This window comes from Pipistrellus kuhlii, unplaced genomic scaffold (genome assembly GCF_014108245.1).
Source record: "Pipistrellus kuhlii isolate mPipKuh1 unplaced genomic scaffold, mPipKuh1.p scaffold_m20_p_18, whole genome shotgun sequence".
In the NCBI taxonomy this organism is placed as follows: Eukaryota; Metazoa; Chordata; class Mammalia; order Chiroptera; family Vespertilionidae; genus Pipistrellus; species Pipistrellus kuhlii.
Genome location: NW_023425493.1, coordinates 22,534,259 through 22,555,734, shown reverse-complemented (window position 1 = coordinate 22,555,734; position 21,476 = coordinate 22,534,259). Strand labels below are relative to the sequence as shown.

The 21,476-nt window shown below is 40.5% G+C and overlaps 1 protein-coding gene across 11 annotated transcripts in view; it reads left to right on the top strand.

Annotated features, from left to right (window-relative positions):
- Window positions 1-21,476, top strand: part of DNM3 (dynamin 3) — a 358,762-nt gene that overhangs the window by 302,417 nt on the left and 34,869 nt on the right. For all 11 annotated transcript variants that reach the window (XM_036442129.2, XM_036442127.2, XM_036442130.2 and 8 more), the window contains one exon: window positions 19,181-19,345. In XM_036442129.2, the coding sequence (XP_036298022.1) occupies window positions 19,181-19,345 (165 nt within the window). The remainder of the gene's footprint in view (window positions 1-19,180; window positions 19,346-21,476) is intronic.

The window sequence follows — 21,476 nt, the reverse complement described above, 5'->3', positions numbered from 1 at the left end:
AGGACAGTGTGAGATTGCATCACGCTACTCAAAAGGATGCACAATTTAAAACTTATGAATTGTTTATGTCTGGAATTACTTAATGTTTTCAGACTCTAAGAGGTTGACCCTGGTTACTAACTGAAGGGAAACCAAGGAAAGTGAAGCTTGCAGATGATGGAGGACTTTTGCATTGCTTTTCCAAACTTTGCAAACATGATAAATGTAGTAGGCAGAAATTTGAATGTTTTTACCTTTCAACTAATCACTTTGCTTTCTTTTAAATAGAGAAGATAAAAATAAAAGCTATTACGGAGTGTCTTCCTCCTTCTGATTGGCTAGTGGCAGTTGACTTGGTGTTTCCGCTCTTCTTTAGGACTTTTTGGTATGGTAGTAATATTGTGAAGTTGCTCGAATTTTTCACACCCTCCCATTTTATCTCATTAGTGAGTGTATTTTGTGTAAGTAGACTATTCTTCCTGCTAGTGATGTAATATGCTGATGATTCCAGGGAGTTGGATTCCTTTTCTTTGCAAACCACTTGATAATTTATATCATATTCAGACTTTTAGAAGATTGCTTAACTATCCCTGTATAACTAGAGAGGAAGAAAGGGAGTATTTAGCTTTGGGGAAAATAAATGCAAAAACAGTTCTCCGAGGAGCACAGCATTGCCTCAGAGTGGATTGCTTTTCAGAATCTCAGGGACTGCGGCATGCTAGAGGACTGTTCGGGGAAGAAAGCAGCTCCGGTTCTTACATTACGATTTATTTGTGCAAAGGTGTTTGCTCTCTTTTATACAAGACACGATTCATAAGATCTTTTCATGTCAGCAGGGAACTCATCTATCTGCACATCCACGGGCCCCGACGGCTGTTAACAGCATGGCGTGATACTGCTGAGCAGTTCAGGATGCGGGTGGGGGGAAAAGGAGTATCCTCCCATCACTCCCAACTGAAACAACACCAGGGAATGAAGGCAGGAGGAATAGAATTACCCAAAATGGCCCCCGCTGAAATTCCAAGTCTCCCAGAGACAAAAGTGCTATTCACCTCTTCTTCCTTCAGACGCCTGAAATTCATTTGCATCCACTGACATCCTCTAAATTATTACCCTCCTGGGAAAATCTGAACACACACACACACACACACACCCCTTCCTCCAGAGAACACTTATAAACATTTAGTTGTTTCTGATCAAACCATCCTGTGGTATCCTAGCAAGGAGAAATCACAGCCAGAAATATACCAAATGTTTGCTATCCACATTCTCTTCATTTCGGGGACTTCCTGCAGCAGTTTTAAAGTGGTCGGGGTCTACTTTATGCTTTCCTGGTCAAAATCCCCAAATTCAGGCTCCTCTCTGACCCTTTCGAAGGATAAGTCTAAAAGAATTTCTTGCGTCCAAAGAAGATGTAAAATGGGAACTAGCAGGTAATTGTTGGCTTTCTGCAGATATCTATTAAAAATGTAATGTAATAAATGCTAGGTGTTGTTGGGGTGATTTTTTTTTTTTTTAAGTAAAGTTGTTCAGCAACAAGAATTTAGCATTTTCAAAGCAGCCACATGGTCTGTTGCCCAGGACTCCCTTAAAGATTATTTTGCGAGGCTGTTCGACATCTGTCAGCATTTTCAGCATAAACCATCGGCTCAGAAAAATTCTTCAGGCTGAAACCTGATACATCAGGTCTCAGCTCAGGACCTTTTATGTGTGTTCAGGAAAATAATTTCAGCTGTTTTTGAGTTAGAGCGATAGGAAAAAAAAAATGTCATACGCCATTTCAAGACACACTCAGTTTATAGCGAGGTGAAAGGAAAACAGACTTCTCCCCAACTAACACGAGTGGGGAAAGCTAAACCTTCTGAGAGTCGTGAAGTCTTCCTCACCACGGACTGCTGAAACAGCATGTCTTTATTGAAACTCCAGTGACCGCATGCTTGGTGGGACAGTGTATGGAACACTGCCCAGCTTTAATTCCGGAGGTCAGAGTGTGCCTACCTCTTGGCAGCTGAAGATGAATGTCTTAAGTGACAAATTCCAACCCTTCAGCCCCACAGATCATTGTGCAGCCGGAGAGACTAACACAATAGCCAGCAGCTTGCCAAAGGCACCGTGATCCACGGGCGGACTGCGGTTTCGCATGGCTTCAACATACATTACCTTGACGTCTAAAATTACTTCTTAGAGTCCAGCTGTGTGTGTGAGATACTGGACTTCATTCCACTGGGTGATCCCATGTAGCCCACTTACAGCAGGAATGCACTTTTGAACCGAAAACTGTCACCACAAATCTATCTGTGAGTGCAAGAATTCGTGAAGAGTTCCAGTTCCTGCTTTGCAAGGCTTTGCCGATGAAGGTAGAGAGAACGAGTCTTAAAATTGTTACTGCATTCAAGATGGAAAAAGCTTTGCAATGAATGAGCTCTTTGTATCGACTATTTGGAATGTGAGCTTTTTCCCCCTTTTTATGTGAATGCTAAATGGAAATAGAAAGCCATGATCTGAGCAGTCCTGCAGCCTCCCAGCCTTCTGTGCCAGGTGTCTATATTTTGGAACTTCTCTGAACTAAAGAATCCTGAGTCATTACAGCATAACCCTCATGGAAAAAACTTCAAAACTATATAAACAATTAAAACTCTACTAAATTTAGATATATATATATATATATATATATATATATATATATATATATATATATATATTAGGTCTAGTAATAATGTCGTTTTCTAATACTTTTTTTTAAAATCGAATTTATTTAAACAATACAACAAAATTTAATCAACAATATAGTTGCCGTTGTTTTCTACTACTTGTGCCCAACGCTCAGGAAGCATTTTAATCCCTCTGTTGTAAAATTCTTGTGATTTTGATGCAAAAAATTCGGTCAATGCATTTTTGAGGCATTCTTCATTATTAAATTTTTTTCCAAGAAGAAAGTTTTGCAAAGAACGAAACAAATGGTAATCGGAAGGGGCAATATCAGGAGAATATGCAGGTTGAGGGAGAACTTCCCATTCCAACTGGTGCAGTTTTTCAGCAGTGATTCTTGCAGTATGCGGTCGTGCGTTATCGTGGTGAAGAATTACGCCCTTCAGATTAATCAGCGCGGGTTCTTTTTCTCTTAAAGCTTGGGCTAACCTTTCCAATTGGGCACTATACACTGCACTTGTAATGGTTTGGTTAGATGGTAAAAGTTCATAATGAAGAATTCCTTTAAAATTCCACCAAACACACAACATCACTTTTTTCGCATGCAAATCAGGTTTTGGCATGGGCTGCGGAGCCTCATTTTTGTCCAACCATTGAGGCCGCCTTTTCAAATTAACATACAGCACCCATTGTTCATCTCCAGTAACAATTTGCTCTAAAAATGGCAAACGGTTTTGACGAGAGAGGAGCGAACTGCAAATTGTGACTCTTTGATTACGGTTGTTGTCGGTCAACTCATGAGGAACCCATTTTCCAAACTTTTGGACTTTGCCAAGTGCACGCAATTGATTGGAAATTGTTTTTGTGGACAATTTAAAGTTGTCACAAGCTCTTGTTGGGTAATTTGAGGATTTTGTACCAAAAGAGCTTGAAGAGCTTCTTGATCAAAATTGGACACATGGCCTCGACCACTCTTGTCATCTAACAAAAAATTTCCCTTGCGAAATTTCTCAAACCAACGCTGGCATTTTCTGACGCTAACTGCATCTTGACCAAGAGCACTACAGATGTTTTTTGCAGCCTCACTTGCTTTTCTTCCTAATTGGAACTCGTAAAGCATGCAGTGCCAAATATGCTCTTCATCCGCCATCTTCTTAGCCCTAGTTTTGCAACAAAAACCAAACCAAACACAAACTTTTTCAAGCAAAACTTGTTAATTGCACTTCACACGTTCTGTAGATACCACGTGTTTGAAGGTTATGTCAATACAAGTCAACGCCAAGCAAGATTTTAAACGAATGTTTAAAAACGACATTAATTATTACTAGACCCGATATATCTGAATTTAGTAGATTTTTAATTGTTAATATATATAGAGAGATGATATAAGTATAGATATACATATACATATACATATATTATACATATACATACACAAATACATATACATATCTCCTTGACTTAATAGGACTTTCTTCCCCATAGAGAGAGGAAAATGTCTGCATTTTCCTGGTTGATTGATGCTTACTGCATATTGAATTTAGAGTTTCAAAAGCTGAATTTCAGTTCTAGCTCTTCAACTAATGTTGTATGACCTTGGAAAAATTAGGCATCTTTTTTGACTCTTAGTTTCTGGAAAAGAAATTTCTAATGTCACAAAGTTGGTCAAAAGCTCAAAACAAGTTATATCAGTAGAACAATTTTCGAATTGTACACCTCTACATGTGTACAAACTATATGTTCATATTTATGCGAATAGTGCACAGTACTGTTACTAGCATCCAAGGAAACACAGTTTTCATGTCATGGAATCCAAGTAAAATTTGGCACACACACACAAAATGGAGGTTAAGATGCAAATTGTTTTTAGTATCAACCTCTGAATGCACTTATTCATGGTTTGCAAAGAGTCTTTTAAGATGAATAACTATTCTGAACAGCTAATAATAGTGGCAGTACATAGGAGTGCCTAATACATAATGTGTTGATGTGTGTGCGTTATAATAAAACATTTTATTCTGAAGAAAAAGAAAAGACCTAGCACCAATCAAAGCTGGCAATCTTTATTATTCTAAACCATACTAATCTTAGTAAAGGATCTTTACAATAGACATGTGGAGTTTGATTTTCAGCAGTTCTTAAGTCTAGCCATCTTGACTTCATAATATCCAGAACTAACGGATGAGAGAGTGCTACTTTAAATTCCTGATTTTATTTCCAATTCCTGTGTGTGGAAATAAAAATGATCTGGAAAGTAGAGGTAAACCTGTGTTGAAGCCACAGCTGTCCTTGGGGCACTGGCCATCACTACCCAAGAGCTTGGTGTTTATGCAGTCATATGGCCATTTTAAACTCCCAGTGTGAGGACAGTGAACACAGACTTGGAAAGAGATTTGCACTACTATTTCTTTGTGCTGGTATATGGCTGGATGTATAACTGAATAAATTCCCAGAATGCATCAGAGAGAGAGAAAGAAAGAGACAGGAAATGTATATGAGCCATGAAGGACAGCCTGACATATGTTTAATCATCACTTCCAGAAAAGGATGAACATTTTCCTAGAATTGATGTAGGTCATGAATTCTAAGATATAGCAGCACCACAGATCACATGCAGGTTCACATTGTAATGGAAATGTAGAACACCAGAGACAAAGAGACAATCCTAAAAGCATCCAGAGAAAAAGTAGAAATCAACGTCCAAGGAACAAGAATGAAGACTTAAGAGCAACATGGAAACCATAAATAATGGAATACTCTCCCAACTCTAAAGAGAAACACAGTTGACCTAGAACTGTGAAACCTAATGAAAGTATTATTGTAAAGTCAGTGCATAATAAAGACATTCCAAACAACAAAATGGAGTTTACCACAAATTGATGCATGAAAAAGGAACTTCTTAAAGAGCTAATTTTGGAAAAAGGAAAATCATCCAGAAGGAATATGGACAAAGAAATAGGCAAACATTTAGTTAAATCTAAACCAACGTACTAGTAAAAACAACAATAATAATAATGTCCAACAATTAAAAGTTATGTGAACAGTGAGTTTTATTTCCCACAAATACTAAACAGCTTATTATGCATTTTATTACATTACCACTTGTGTAAACAATTGAATAAAGAAGGGAAAGCTCTTCTCTACAGCATAATTCCAATTCATACATTTAGGAGAGAAGATAGAAGTAGAAAAATCACCATTTGTCAAACATTGCAGTAACAATGGTTTCTCTCAGGAATCAGGTATGGATGCAAAAAAATTGGTAGGTGAAAGCATGATGAGAAACAGGATGTTTACATAGCCTCTAAGTTTCATCCAAGGATGCATATTAATTTCAAAGTAATGCACAACCTGAATTTAATAACCAGGAAACATCAGCTAAACACAGATGGAGAAATACTATAAAATAACTGGTCATCAGTATGCTTCAACATTTCCTGACTATCAATCATGTTGTGTGTTTTTATAGGATGTTAACATTTTTGAAGAATCTGGGCAAAAAGTATACAGAAATTCTTTGTATTCATTTTGCAGCCTTATGACTGAAATTATTTCAAGATGAAATTTTAAAAGAAAACAAAAAACAAAGACAGGGTTATGATTGTTCCCCTCAACCTTTCCATCCTTCGGAGAAAGACCATCTATTAGTGCCCTCTGCTCCCACGTCTATCCCGAGACATGGATGGCGGGTGTCAGTAGAAGGGGCCACATACAAGGCTCAGAAGGAAGGAAATGTTTGACTCTGAAGCACAAGGTCCCCACTGTGTCAGATCAGCATGGTGGAGGCTATTAAAATGCCATCTTGTTCTCCCTCCCACCCCTCTCTCTTCCTCTACCTCCTCACTCCACATCCCAGACTACCTTAACCCTATGGGGAGGATATACAAGGAAAAGAGAAAGAAAAAAAAATAATGGATGACTGTATTCCTTGGCACACGAATAATAGTTTCCCTTTTGGGGCTTCAAGAATAAAAAATGAGAGGCTTTAAATCTTGCTAACTTGCGCAAGAATGTGTGTGTGAGAGAGCACGCAAGAGAGGAAAGAAGGGAGGGAGCGGGGAGAGAGAGACTGAGACGCATGCATAGATAGAAATGTAAACTACCACTGTGGAAAGAATAATTTTCAAAACCTAAAGCAGAAGAAAGCATTATTCCAGAATAAGGTGGGTTAGAGGCCAGTAGGAAAGGACCAGCAGAGAATTTTGGCTAGAGATGGGCGAATTAGGAAATCCCCTTTTCATAGCTAACTAAAGAGATGAGCCTCTGTTGCTAAGATGTGTTTATCAGATGTCTGAGCTATCTCACGGGTGTGAGGTTTGGTTTAGCTGTGTACCAGACCTCTGTATTTTTGTTTCAGCGGAATCCCTACAAGCCTCTCAGCTCCCTTCCCTGACTCAGAGCAGAGTGAGTGTTGGCAGGAAGCCTGTTGCCATCCAGCTTTGCTTCTGAGCAGGAGCCTCTCAGCCTGATGCATTGCTTTTCGCAGGCAAGTCCCAGACTGCATTTGTGAGATAAAATAAATTGAAGTGAGAAAAAAATATTGCCATTGGTAATTCCTTCCACTTACAAAAAAAAAAAAAAAAAAAAAAAATGGCAAAATTTCCAAGCTCGTCTGGACTCCCTTCTGGATCCAACAGGCTATGGAATTGGCGTAAGGAAAAACCACAGAGAGCGTAGCGGGGTATGAGCCCAGGCCACATGCCTGGTGCGTGTGCTTCTTTCTGGAGCATTCTGTGTTCCGTGAGCCGTCCTCTCTCGGGTCAATCGCTGGTGACTCAGACAGAGCCTGCAGCATCACAGATTTTACACTAAATATCAGATGGGCGTCTGGACGCCTCCACGCCCACCCCAACATACGCACTTAATCAGCCTCAAGTTGTTCAGCTTTCTTCGTAGGTGATGGGCCTGCTGGCTGCCCGTGTTGACTTTGGCTGTAAGCCATCCAGACCAGCCAGCCCCTGTGTAAGCACTGTCTGCCTCAAGTGCTTTGGGGCGAGCTGCCTTCTAGAAGTCCTCTTGGTCTTCATTGTTTGGCCAGCCCGACGTCACTATATTTAAAATCACTCCATCTGTGTTCTTGCACTGTGAGATAGTGAGATATAGAACGCAGGGCTCTTGTGAATCGTGGAGAAGGTTCCGTCTTCATTTCTATAATTTGGGGTTAGGATTTTTCAACCCATGTGGAACTTATACAAAGTTGCTAAGTTTAAACCTGAACTTGGGGGTGGGGATTCATAAGAAACTTCTGCTCATGCTGTTTCAAAGACTCCTGGTGTGGGTACCTTTTTATTTTTCGCTCACCATATGGTTTATTCAGGAAAGTTTTTTTTGTTGTGTGTTGTGTTTTTTTTTTTAAAGTAAAACATTAAGTAGCTCTTGGCAGAAGGTCAAAACCAGCAATGCAGGGAAGGTATTTAAAAGCGTTTTAAGTGTGGCTATTTGTATAAGCAATAACTGAACATTTCTTATGACTCGGGAGGACTGTTTTCACAGTCCTTCATGGAAACATTTCTAGGCGATTTCTGGGGCTCTTTTCCTTGAGCTCATTTATTTGCTTTTGCCTCAGAACAGAGCGTTTTAATGAGCAGTTTTACGAGCCTAACCTGCGTTCTGCAAGCTCCACATGACTGGATTCCTGTTACACATAACCTTTGCCCTATTTTCCATTAAAACACAAGACTTTCCCATAATCGACTCCGAGCTAAGACCTCAAAGGGGGGGAAATGCAACCGATACTTTGGTCTGCCATGCAGACCCAGCGATTAACATGTTTTTGAAATACTTGTTGTTTCCTCACAGTTTCCAAAATGATACCTATTAATATTTTAACCTCGTAGAGTCCCTTCTTTTCTAAAAATGCTTATATTCTCATCTGTTTCATGCCTTTACCCCATCCCTCTGAGTAAATAATAGCTCGTTCAGCTGTCTTTGTACCATCAAGGCAGGTACAAAGCAAGATGGACTCCAGGTCCTTTTGGGAATATGAACTTTCAAAAAAAAAAAAAAATGAACTACAGTCTTGTATATCATTGCAGGGTCAGGCAGTTCCTTTTTACAGCCCTGACTCCTTCTGTTTGTGTTTTAATCTCAACGCAGAACCAACTATTCATTCCCCTCCCGTAGACAGTATCCCAGATATTCTTATATGGAATGGCTTCTTTTTCTCTAACCTGAGGGAAAAAAAAAAAAAAAAATCCACATTTGTTTTTCCTTCCAGACCCCCTTCCCGTGCTTTAATCTGTTTTTGCTGATATCTGCTCAACATTCAGGTTCTCCCTTTCATTCAAGCAGGGAGCCCCACACAGGATGCGGGCCGGCGGGGTCTGGGCAGCACCCAGAACAATGGAGCCATTGTGAGCAGCCCCCCTCTGGCCCCTCGGTCACGGTCACGCATTCCAGCCCTGTTTGCCTCTTAAAACCGCGCTGCGGATTTAAGGTAGTCTGCGGTTCTCAGTAACACCTCGCTGCTTTTTTTCTGCCCTGCCAGTCTGTCCTCATTTTTTAATCTTACTTAACTTTTTTTTTTCTTTTCTAGGACAAGGAGGTTACTTTTTAAAACAGAATGAAGTACGTTTAGGGCACATGGAAGGAAATCGACTTCACATAGCAGGTTATAAACTGAAGGAACTCATTAGTCCCAAAAGGTGGTACTGCAGGAAATGCAATGAATTAAAAAAAAAAAAAAAAAAAAAAAAAAAAAAAAAAAAAAAAAAAAACCTCTTAAGCCCAATTTATGAATGAGATCCATAAATGGCTACTAAAAAAGCCAGGGGTATGCCTGATTTTTACTATAGAAATCAGAGTTGCTCAAACCCCTCCCTCAGGAGATCTCTTGAGATCTGTCCATGACGGGGTTTCCTGACTGTCCTGCCTCCTCCCGGTGATGGCCTTTCATCGGTCCCCCTAAGACCGAGGAAGACGCCTCAAGCCTCTCCTGGGACAGGCAGTGTTTTGAAATGAAGACGAGAGGGAGGCTTGGTAACTTTTTGCTTTACTGTTCAACTATCTGCCTACCACAGTGCCAATTATGACTGTCAGTTAGGGAATGGTGACGTCTGTCCAGTGGAAACTAGCTGAGATCACATTTGGATCCTAAAACGTAGATGCTTTCTTTTATGTGAAGTCAGGCCCTCCTTTCTCCTGGCACTTTGCAGGCATGAGACCCTAAATAGCATTTCCACCCCACCCTGCGCTCCAGCCTCAGCAGAACCTTCGGGCCCTTGACCCCTCCTGCCCCTGCCCAGGCCCAGATGTCTCAACCCAGGACATTAAAAAAGACAGCTGCTCGGGCCTCAGCCAAGACCAAGTCAATCACCCATTGGGTGGGGCCAGGCGTCCATGCTCTTTGCAATCATCGCAGCCTATTCTCAGTAGCCTCGCTGAGAGCTTGGCCTGCCAGGTGGTGTTAGGAGCTGTCCTCAGCCTGACTTCTCCTCTCATCATCTCTGCGTCCTCTGGGGCGTTGGTCTGCACGGCCCCCACCTTCCTACCTAAATGTTTCCTAGTGATTATGGTGGATCTCTCAGCAACACTCAACAATCCTGGGGCTGTGTGCTGTCTGCTGTCTCTGTCCTTCCAAGAATGGGAGCAAAAATCTGGCCTCTTGCAAATTCATGATACCCAACACTTAACGGACCTTAGCCTCCTCTTCCTTACCTCTTTGTTGACTCTCCTGGCACATCCTCCAAATTCACCTTCCTATGTTAGCTCCACACTTTCTGCCAGGCCAGCATACCAACTCTTTTGAAGTGTGGAGAACATTAGGGCCAAGCCGATGAAGCAGCCCAATTCCCTTATCTCCAATTTTATAAACTCAGGTGTCACTTCCCAGTAACTCATTTACGTCATTTATGTCAGGTAATAAAAATGGCCCACCTCGGTGGACCACTTGCTCTGAGGAAGGTATGATGCTGAGTACCTTTCTGATTATCTCCTTTGTGATTTACCCCATAAAACATATAAGGTGCTAATATTGCCCCCTCTCACAGCACAAAAATTAAGACCCAGAGAGGCAGAGGAATTCCTTCTTAACTTGAATTTCCCCAAAGTCATTAAGCTAACTACTGACAGAGCCAAGGTATAAATATAGGTCATCTGATTCCATAGTTCATACTCTTGCTCCTCTAAAAGGTCCCCCAAAAGGAAGTGGGTTGGGCATTTGGGGTAATCTGTCTGAGGCAGGTGGATTTTTTTAAACTTGTATTTTGAGGAATGCTGCTAATTTGTGATTGACCCAGGTGTTTGCCTTGTAGTTTGATGGATGTAATAATTTGAAATTCCCCTGCAGTTTTACATTTATTGATAATAAAAGTAGGAATTGCTAAAGCACAGGTCACTCTTTGTGAACTTGTCTGTTTATATCATGTTTACCAACGGAGGGGTAGGCTGGTCCACGTGACAGAACAGAGGGGATGGCAATGGGTTCCTTCCGACTGAGATGGGCTCTCTTTCCCTTGGAGAATGCTGTGAAGCAAAGGTAATTCACTAGCCTGGGGCCAGCATAACTACCCACTAGGCCCTTCCTGTTCTTTGCTTCTCTGAATTCTTACAGCGCTTATAAACTCCACTAAACAATGTGCCAGTGGCCCACTTACTGTCTTATAATATGTAGGGAGACTGTGTATTAAGTGGGGCTCTCCAGGGAAAGAATCAGTAAGGTGAGGGTGAGGATGAGGGTGAGTGTGTGTGTGTGTGTGTGTGTGTGTGTGTGTGTGTGTAGAGAGATTTTATAAAGAATTGGCTCACATAATTATTGAGGAATTCCTATAATCTATAGATGGGCTGGCAGGCTGGAGACTGAGGAGAGTTGATGATCTGGTTTAAGTCCAAAGACAGTTTGTGTAAAATCATGAAGAGCTGATGTTTCAGAAGTCCACAGCTGTCTGCTTGAGAATTCTCTCTTGCTGGGGAAAGCCGGCATTTTTGTTCTATTCTGGCCTTCAACTGATTAATACGACCCACCCACATTGTGGAGGACAGTCTGTTACTCAATGGCCACAGATACAAAGGTTAATCTCATCCAGAAATATTGTCACAGAAACACACAGACTAATGTTTGCAACCAATACCTGGGTACTGCCAAGTTGACACATAAAATCAACCATCACAGGTTGTTACATTTATCCTTATTTTAGCTGTTCCCATTTTCTGGAGATTTTTCTCGTTGGAAATATCCCAGTTCCTATTTTGCTATTCCAAAGAAATGCTGTGATTTAATTTTTCCACTAAAGAAAGAAATTTGTTTCAGTTTATTCTAATCTCAGTTGTTTTTAGAGAAAGGATTTTCTTAATGATAATGTTAAGTTTTAAACAAACACAGGTATTTTCACTAATAGTTGATACTTGAAAAATCATCTTGGCCCTTTCAAAATTTCTAATATCTGAGACCAAAAATGATGGAGGGAGGAGTGATTATTTTTAAAGAAACCATTTAAATTATTCTGTTTAGACCATTATTTATTTGGATGAAAGATTATTTTATGGTAAGCAAACCCCGTATATAAAGATTGAAACCTTCCAAAAATAAATATTCATAATTTTAGAAAAATTCACAGTAAGATTGCTTAAATAGCAACATTCAAAAATGTGTTTAAAACATTTGATATATGAATCTTTTATATCAATGAACTTATCTGTTATATAAAGCAATACAGGCCTTTTGACAGGTTAAAAGCTAGATTGGAATTACTGTCATCAGGACACAGTCCATAAGTCTTCAGATTTTTCTAAGAATCCTAATTCTCTCATTGTTACTATTTTTTTTTTCTTTAGAGTTGCAGCTAAAAGAAATAGTTTCAATGCAGCTTAAATGCAAATACAATTACTGTCAGTTACATGAGGGAAGTCCTCCCACCCCTTATCCGCCAAATCCTCCTTATTCCTTGCTGTCATCGCCCAGTTCTTTATTATAGACTTAGCCATACGCTGGCATCACCCAGAAATATATTCTCTCAGGCAGCCATTGGGCTGAATGACAGTTTTTTTAAAAAATGAGTTACATCAAATTAAGATATGTTTGTTGTTCTTTTTAATGAAGTTAGTATCTTTAAAATTCTGAGGGCTTTTTTTTAATGGCTGTCTAATTTCCCATTAACCTTAAATAGTTTTATAATTTTTATTATGATGCCGTTGAGATATGAAAAGAGACTAAAAGCTATAGGAAGAATAAAAAGATAATAACAGGTGGAGGAAGAGAATCAAGGAAGAATAAAGATGAAGATAACATAAGCAGCCCTAACCAGTTGGCCTGTGGACCAAGGGGTCCTGGGTTCGATTTCAGTCAAGGGCACGTACCTCGGTTGCAGGCTCCTCCCTGGCCAGGGCCTGGTCAGGGCTCATGCAGGAGAAAAACAGTCAATGTGTTTCTCTCACATCAATGTTTCTCTGTCTTTCCCTTTCTCTTCCACTCTCTCTAAAAATCAATGGGAAAAATGAGGACTCAAAAAATAATCCTCCTAGTCGAAACCAGTTTGGCTCAGTGTATAGAGCATCGGCCTGCGGACTGAAGGGTCCCAGGTTCCATTCCAGTCAAGGGCATGTACCTTGGTTGCGGGCACTTCCCCCGTAGGGGGCATGTAGGAGTCAGCTGACTGATGTTTCTCTCTCATCGATGTTTCTAACTATCTCTCTTCCTCTCTGTAAAAAATCAATAAGATATATTTTCAATAATAATAATAATAATAATAATCCTATATAATAAAAGGTTAATAGGCAAATTGTCCCCTTGACCGGAGTTCAACCAGGGGCCAGTGCTGGCCGGCCAACCATGGCCCCATTAGGGACAGGCTGGCCAGACCCCACCTGTGCACAAATTCATACACTAGGCCTCTAGTAATAATAACAACAACAACAACAATAATAAGCAATTAAAAATAAACATTCCTCTTTGAAATTAAAAAAAAAAAGAACATAAGCAGACAACATTGGTCCTGCCTGCTATCTTAGTGGTTGTGCAATGAATGACCTGGACCAGATTAGCTCAGTGTTTTCTCCTATATTATGGATGTTTTTTGCATTTGGAGATGCCCCTTTTGCTTCCCAGTATCTTGACTACAGTCTGAGCTCATCTCTGTAGACCTTCTCACACACAGTCAGCAAGATCTTTATATCCATTGAAATACAATCTGGATGCACATAGTTCTTCATCCTGCTCAGGCCAACTCACAGCTACCGGGAGAACCCACTTTTAGGAATCCAAGAGATTGTACTGATAGCAACACCCCAGTTGTCTGGGGCACAGTCTGTTGGGTTCCTTTTGACACAGAAATCCAAGCCTTCCGGACATGTGCGTTTCCCTTCATTTATTTCCCAATATTCATGAAGCTCTCCCTACATGGAGGAAACTGTGCTCAGCATTACGGGTACAGTAATGAGCACGTTCCCTTGTCCTAGTCTGAAATCTCACCAACTCCTAAGCTCCGGCTCCAGTGTTGCCGTCCATAGAGACTCCCCGAAGCCCGCTCGCCTGAGCTCATGGCGGTGCCCTCCCTGCCCGAGGATGGCTCCTGAGCCAGGCCTGCCTCTTAGACGTCCTGTGGATCTTCCCCGGCCCCCTGAGGCTCCGAACAAATACTGCCTGTTTCATCGAATGAAATACCTGTCAGTCTTCCATGGAAACACTTCTAGGTGATTTCTGTGGCTCTTTTCCAAGTTTGCTCACCTGCCTTTCTGGCCTCTGACATCAGGGGTGGGAGTGAAGAAAGGTTTTCGAGGGAAGGGGGGAAATGTTGTCTGTTATGTGAGGCTGCAAAATGCAAGGCTGCGTTGCATCTATGTACACTTTCTGCATTCATCTTAGACACAGTTGAAGGGGCAATTACTCCTTTCTAAAAATCAGAAAAAAGTTTAAATTTGCGTTATGAATTCTGTGACTCCCCATCATATCCATGCTGTCATCAGAAGACTTAAGGTTTGCATATGACCGCATATCTACTAGTATTTCCAAAAGCTAAGGAGAATCTCAAATGGTTTCATTGGGTTATTCTGGAACGCAGCATCTTTTTCAAGTGTTGACGCTTACATTTACCATGGTAACAGTATTTTCATAACAATGGCCTGATTCACCACAAAAAAAAAAAAATTTAAATGATGTGTTTACTCTTTAAGGTAGTGAAAAATGGCATAACGATAATGAGAGCTTAAAAGGGGGCAAGTGTCGGCTGACTGTGAAAATCAATTTGTAGATGATCCACCAATGCTGCCCACTGGTGAGGAGATATGCCACAACCCCCATTAGCTCTGCAGTAGGTTTATGTGCATATTGGTGCCAGGGTACTTCAGATTTCCATTATTCCATCTTTAAAGAGTTGCAGTCATCGGCCTTATTGACTGGTTTCCGTGATCCTCAAAGATGCCTATGACATAATGAACTAAGAGATTTAAGGAAAGTGACCAAAGCAAACCACATCCTGGTCAAGCCTAGAGCTGCTGCGATGGATGCTGTGAGGTTTGCTGGAAAGTATTACTAATTTGACTACTTCATTCTCTCACCTCTTAACATATTAAGACTTTAGGAGAAAGCTTATAAACCTAAATTTTGTAAACCAGCTTGCTTTTGAATGGCTGTGCAAATAGTTTTGTAGGAAAGTTAGAGATATCCATTTTTATAAGCAGTTTCACATTTGTTTATAGGGCTGTTGTTATTGTCCTATTGTTTAAATTGCATTAGGCTTCTCAAAAGCTATTGTGGGGCTAAGAAGGCCTACACATTGTATTTTTCAGAAGAAAGATGATTTTCACAATATTATTCACATTTTGTAAACAGCTTCAATGAACCTGCTCATAAAAGGTTAAATGTTTGCAGACCGTTCTTTTTTGCCTCAAAGATCAGAGACAAATTACTATTTTTATTTTACATTCCCTTGATGAGGATAATGCTAAACATCTGTTATTTCAGTGCTTAGACTGCAGAGAATTCTATTGCAATCCTGTAATTTAAACAAAGAAAAAAATACAGTCATACACAGTGTACATGCAGAAAAGAACACGAGAGAGGATTTGGTTAGAACTGACTGGGGTTTGAGAAAAGCAAGCGTTTGCTGTCTGCAATTACTTACTTAAAAGAAAAATTGCATCTATGTACATTTTTTGAATTCATCTTAGGCATATTGGAAGGGGCAATTGCTCCTCCTTTCTTTCTAAAAACCAGAAAAGAGATTAAACTTGCATTCTGAATTGCGAATCCCACCATACCCATGCTGTTATCAGAAGACTTAAGGTTTGCATGTGACTGCATGTCTGCTAGTATTTCCAAAACCTAAGAAAATTTCAAATGGTTTCATTGGTTTTTCTAGAATGCTTTTTCTTTTTTAAGTGTTGAGATTTACACTATTCAGGGTTTTCTCCATTTACTCTGACACTACACTTTGCTTAATTGCATCCAGTTTTAAAAAGTGAAGGTCTTTTGCTTATTTTGGTATGCAAAAAAATAAAGCAAGACTGAATGCTAATAGTGTGAAATGGAGAAATCCAGTGTACTACTATGAAAATGTGGTGATGACATAATTTTCCTGGTGTTCATATTCCTAGAGATTCTTAAAATAAATACTATTTATTTTGCTTTTCATTCAGTCATTTATGTATTGCAAATGTCAGTACTTCAGTGACATCTTCTAGAAACTTATTTTGCATTATTTTATTTGCAAAACCAACTTGTTATATTATGGATGTTACACTGTTTCATAATACTTCTTAATTTTTTATACATAAGGAAAAGTAGAATTTGGGTTAACATTGCATTCATCTTAATTTTATTGAATAAATCAGCTCTCAGAGCCTCTATATGTCCTTCTATAGGTTGACAAAGTAGTAACTGCCTCCTGAGGTTGTGGGTCTTTTATGTAAAGTGCTCAGCACAGTCCTTAGAGCAAAATAACGTTTCTGAGAGGTGTGGTATGTTAATACTGAAATGCCGTCACCCCCTACTGCCAAATACAACAGCAGAATTCCATTATGTTTCAGAGAGATGCATGGTATTGTATCCATTATGAACATTTCTTTGCTTTATGTTATAGGTGTTTCCCTCACAAAGCTGCAGGTCATTTGTTCTCATTTATATTCACAATTTCATAATCATTTTATCATTCTTACTATGATCAAGTAGTAGGTGATCCAAACTCATCAACTTGGAATTTCTCTGGTCTCCAGTCTTCTCTAACAAGCAGTCACCCTTGGATACCCTGAAATGCACTGGACGACTTCCTTCTTTTAGGCAAATCCCTTGGTGGTTTTAACTCCTGCTTCTCCTCCTTCTCCTGTGCATCGGGTTCTGTGCTGAGAAAGGGAGATAAAAAAGACCCCAGAGACTGATGGGGGAAGCATGAAACTAGGCTGGATACTAAGTAATAAAAGTGAGCACAAGACCCGGATGAAGTACAATATATTGTGGGGAGTGGTGGGGGGTCTGGGGGCCCTTGGGAGCTCATCTATAGAAGGAGTGGTGGTGGACCAGGGCTTTGAAAGATGAAAAGTCTTCACAGGTGAGAGGAGGGGATCCCGAGGGCCTCGCTTACAGAAAACTTACATAAAACATACATCGTTTGCCATCTGTATATTGCTTAAATTGAAAATGTCTTACACTCACATTTTTCACCTTAAATTTTCATACAGTGTGCTGAGAGTCAAGCAGCTCTCTCTTATCCCATGACTGTTCAGAAATGAAAGAGGGAAACTAACATTTATATATTGAGCTCCCACAATGCCTTTGGCTAGGTCACAGCATATTCGTTCTCATTTAGCTTCCGAAAGTTTGCTAGGGAAGCATATCCCTATTTTAAAGACGGGCAGCTGAGTTTCAGTGACATTAAGTACTAGTCGCTGAAATGCAGCCACACAACCAGGAGGTGATAGAGGCCTGAATCTGAACCTCAAGCTTTTAGTTTCAAATTCAAAACCCTCAGAACCACACTGCAGCGGCCACTGATTCTTAGAATTTATGCTGGAGCGCATATGTTGTGGTTTTTTTGCCCTGGAAAGAAATTTGGGGACATGAGTGGCTTTTCTCATTGCCGTGGCTGACCTTTCCTTTGTCTCTTTACCATTTTCTGGACTTTTCACTTATTTGTCCCAGATTCAATTATGCTTATATATCACAAGTTAATAAGTGAAAAACTACATAATACTTGATTTAATTATTTCAATAGCCAAAGACCATTTAAAAAAAAAAACAAGCAGTATAGGGGAACAACTGTCAACCTTCCAACCCCCTATCTTGCTGCATTAGCTGTAAGATGACTCAGAAATGTCCTTGAAGTGTCCTTGAAGCATGGGGTCATACTCTCAAGACTGGAGAATGGCCTGTGTTTTAGATTGAGCGCATAATATTTTAATATTTTTAAAAAGTATTGGATATTTCTGAGCAAGGGAAGCCTGTATAAATGATTAGAACAAATTTATATCTTTGTTGTTGATTTTGTGGCCTTCACATATGCATATTGATTCAAAGGAAAAACTTGTCATTTATGAACCCATTTAAGCCATTGAGCACAGTTCTTTTCCTAGAATGGATTGGATGATTGAAAGCCTGGCAGATCAAAGTATGTACATATCCAAGGAGAAGTATTTCATGTTCACATTGGAAGCAATAAATTATCCCTTCCCCCCCCCCTTTTTTTTTTTTTTGCATTTGTGATTAAATCTTTCCAAATGCTAGAAAGCAGCCAGACCACTAACAATATTTGTATCATGTTCTGGGGCTTAGCTGGTTCAACCTGACTTGAAATGGAGACCATTTGTTCTAAAATGATTTCAATGCCAAGCCAATAGGTCAGCGTTTAATGATGAAGATGCCATTCCAGCCCAGCCTCTGGTGGGGAAGCCAAAATTAATTAACTCAAGTCTCACGGTATAGAAAACAGATGCCTCTCTCCTGTTGCACAAATAAAATCTTTTGAGTATGGATGTGTCCAGTTTTACTCAAAAGAGTAACAAGTTGGAAGTTAACATCGTACGTTTTTCACAGCGGAGCCAGCCTTTGGTAGTGATGACAGAAGCATGAATTTACATAACGAATTCCAGCAAGTGCATGGAAAAGTGAATTATCCTCTATATCTCTTACTTTGGGGCCAGGCCAGGCCTAGGAGATTTAGTTTTAAATCTGGGCTGGTCCAAATGTTGATCCATCTCAGAGAGACCTGAGAGTCAGTTCCTGAAACCACCAAGGTTAGTTCTAATCTACAGAACCCCTGGAGACCCCTCCCAGAAGTTTACATCTGCATGTTTGGATTCCGTTCTTGGGCCAGCTTGCAAATGGCTTATGGTTGGATTGCTCTCTAGGGAAATGCTGTTAGGTGCGCTGTTTATCCGGTTGTTCATCTCAGCATTCATTCAGAATTGGAATACTTGCTTCTTCTAGACGGTGACAGACTGCAAGAGGACTCATAACTGCCTGGTTCTGATCTCTTTTTAGAATTAGTGGTTGTGCAATAAAGATGTTACCAGCTCCTCATGTAACTACAAGTACAGTAAACAGGAGTTGATCACCTTGTTATGCCTGGTGTTTTTCTTTCTTCCGAACGAATGTGAAATAATCCATGCTTCCCTTCCTTTCTGACAGACTGAAAATGATGAGAACGGCCAAGCAGAAAACTTTTCCCTGGACCCCCAACTGGAGAGGCAGGTGGAGACCATTCGCAACCTGGTGGACTCCTACATGTCCATCATCAACAAATGTATCCGAGATCTCATTCCAAAGACAATAATGCACCTGATGATCAATAACGTAAGTGATTATAAACCCTCCCACTACTGTGGACATGGCTCACATTCTCTTGAGTCTCCTTGTGATATATTCCGGATGATTTAAACACCTACTGTCAGGTTCATTATTTTCCATGACAAGTTGTAAGTGGCTGGCCAGTGAAAGAGAACTGAGGAAAGAAAATGTGAAGCTTATAGCTATAGTGCTGGGGTGTTCCCTATTGGCTGTCTTCTCTAGAAGACTTATGAATTTGCTTGAAGAAATCAGAGCATCGCTATGGTTAGAATATAAATTAGTGTCAAAGCCAGCAATCAAACCAGATGCCCTGACTTTGACATAAAAGGCAAAATATATTTATTCTTTTTTCTCAGATACACACGTACACACACATAATACATTACTATGATCATTATCACCTGCTAAAAAGAACCTAAGCCAGGTACTTTTTTATGACTAGTATTTTACATCTGAAGGAAACAGATGCAAAGAAGTTCAATAATTTGTGTTAGGCCAACAGAGCCTAAAGCAGAACCAGGTTTAGGATCCAGATTTCTCCTGCTATGGAATTCTATTTTCACCTGGGAAAGGGCTTTGTGTCCTATCCCCTTGGAAACAAAGTCAGTCTAAGGTAAGGGTGATAACAGCCATAGGTCCCAGCGTTTCCTGCTACACTGGCCATCAGGTGACCCATATTGTTTAGACTCTCCCTCTTCATGGTTGTCTTTATAGTGGTCATGCTATGATACTTAAAATACATGGTCCGGGTTGCTTGTTTTGGTAGCTGCTTTGTTCAAGTAGAAGTAATATCTCAAGTTGGGTAAGATAAGCTATAAGGGGTATTTTATAGCAGGATTTCCTGACTCTTCAAAAGTGTGACACCAACTATTTTATTCCTACTTATCCTCTAAGGACACCTTTTTATTTAAACCAATGATCGATTATGAGCATTTGCTCTTTTCAGTACTAGTTGGAAAAGTACTGAAAAGAGCCCCACACTAAAATCCAGGGGAGACCTGGATCTTAAGCCTGGTTCTGCTAAAGACTCTGTTGGCCTAAGACACCTCACTGAACTTCTGTGGGTGTTTCCTCCATATGGAAAACACTGCTCATAAAATGTACCTGGTTTAGGGACTTATTCCATTAGATAATATATATGGAAGTACTATATAAAAAAAAATCCTATCTAATAAAGAGGGAAAATGCTAATGATCATCACGCCCTCACAAAGATGGTGGCACCAAGTCCCCTCAGCCCTGCCAGGGCGGCAGGCGCATCTGGCTGCTCCACGTGCCTGCCTCTGGAGTCCCCCAGTCCTCTCAGCCCATCAGCCGCCCAGGGCTGGCTGGAGGCATAGGCAGGCCTCAGTGTCAGCTGCCTCGCCTGCCCAGGGCCGCCTGAGGCTCGGGTAACCAGGGCCAGCCGAGGCTTGCACTGTTGGCAAGTTGCAGCAGCAGAGGTGTGATGGGGCATCTCCTTCCCCTGATCACTGGGTTGCTTCCCGCCCTTGAGGACTCCTGGACGGTGAGAAGGGACAGGCTGGGCTGAGGGACCCCCCCCCCCTCCAGTGCGTGAATTTTCATGCACCAGGCCTCTAGTTTAATTATAAGCTAATATAGGTGCCTACTGAAGAACTTTAATAGCCTTTATTCATATTTCAAGACTCCTCTCAAAATCATTTTCCTAAATATGACACTTCATGTGTTGTTCATGCATATGTTCCTCGACTGTCAGAAGCCCCAAGCACTCATGTGAACACTCTTGTTTTTAACTCTATCTTCACACATACTTCTCATGTTCAAACAAGGTTAGTGGGATGCTTTGAAGTATCGGGGGTGGGTAAGCAGCATATGGAAAACTTGGAAACTCTGAATTGTGTTCTTAAGCTTGTTCAGCAGCCCGCTGTGTGACCGGATGCAAATCGTTCTGCACGTCTGAGTTGAAGTCGCTTCTAAACCCACAGTAAGAACACCAAGCTGCCTCACGGCATCATGTCAGAGAACATAATGAATGTGACCATATGCCATTTTGAAAAATATAAAGTACTAAACAAATAGTCTGTGTATTTTTAAAATTGCCCTCTTAACTTTGCTTGAGCGAGTTCAGGTTGTTCTGCCATGGTATAGCCAGGCCCTTGCTTATTTAAACATTTCCC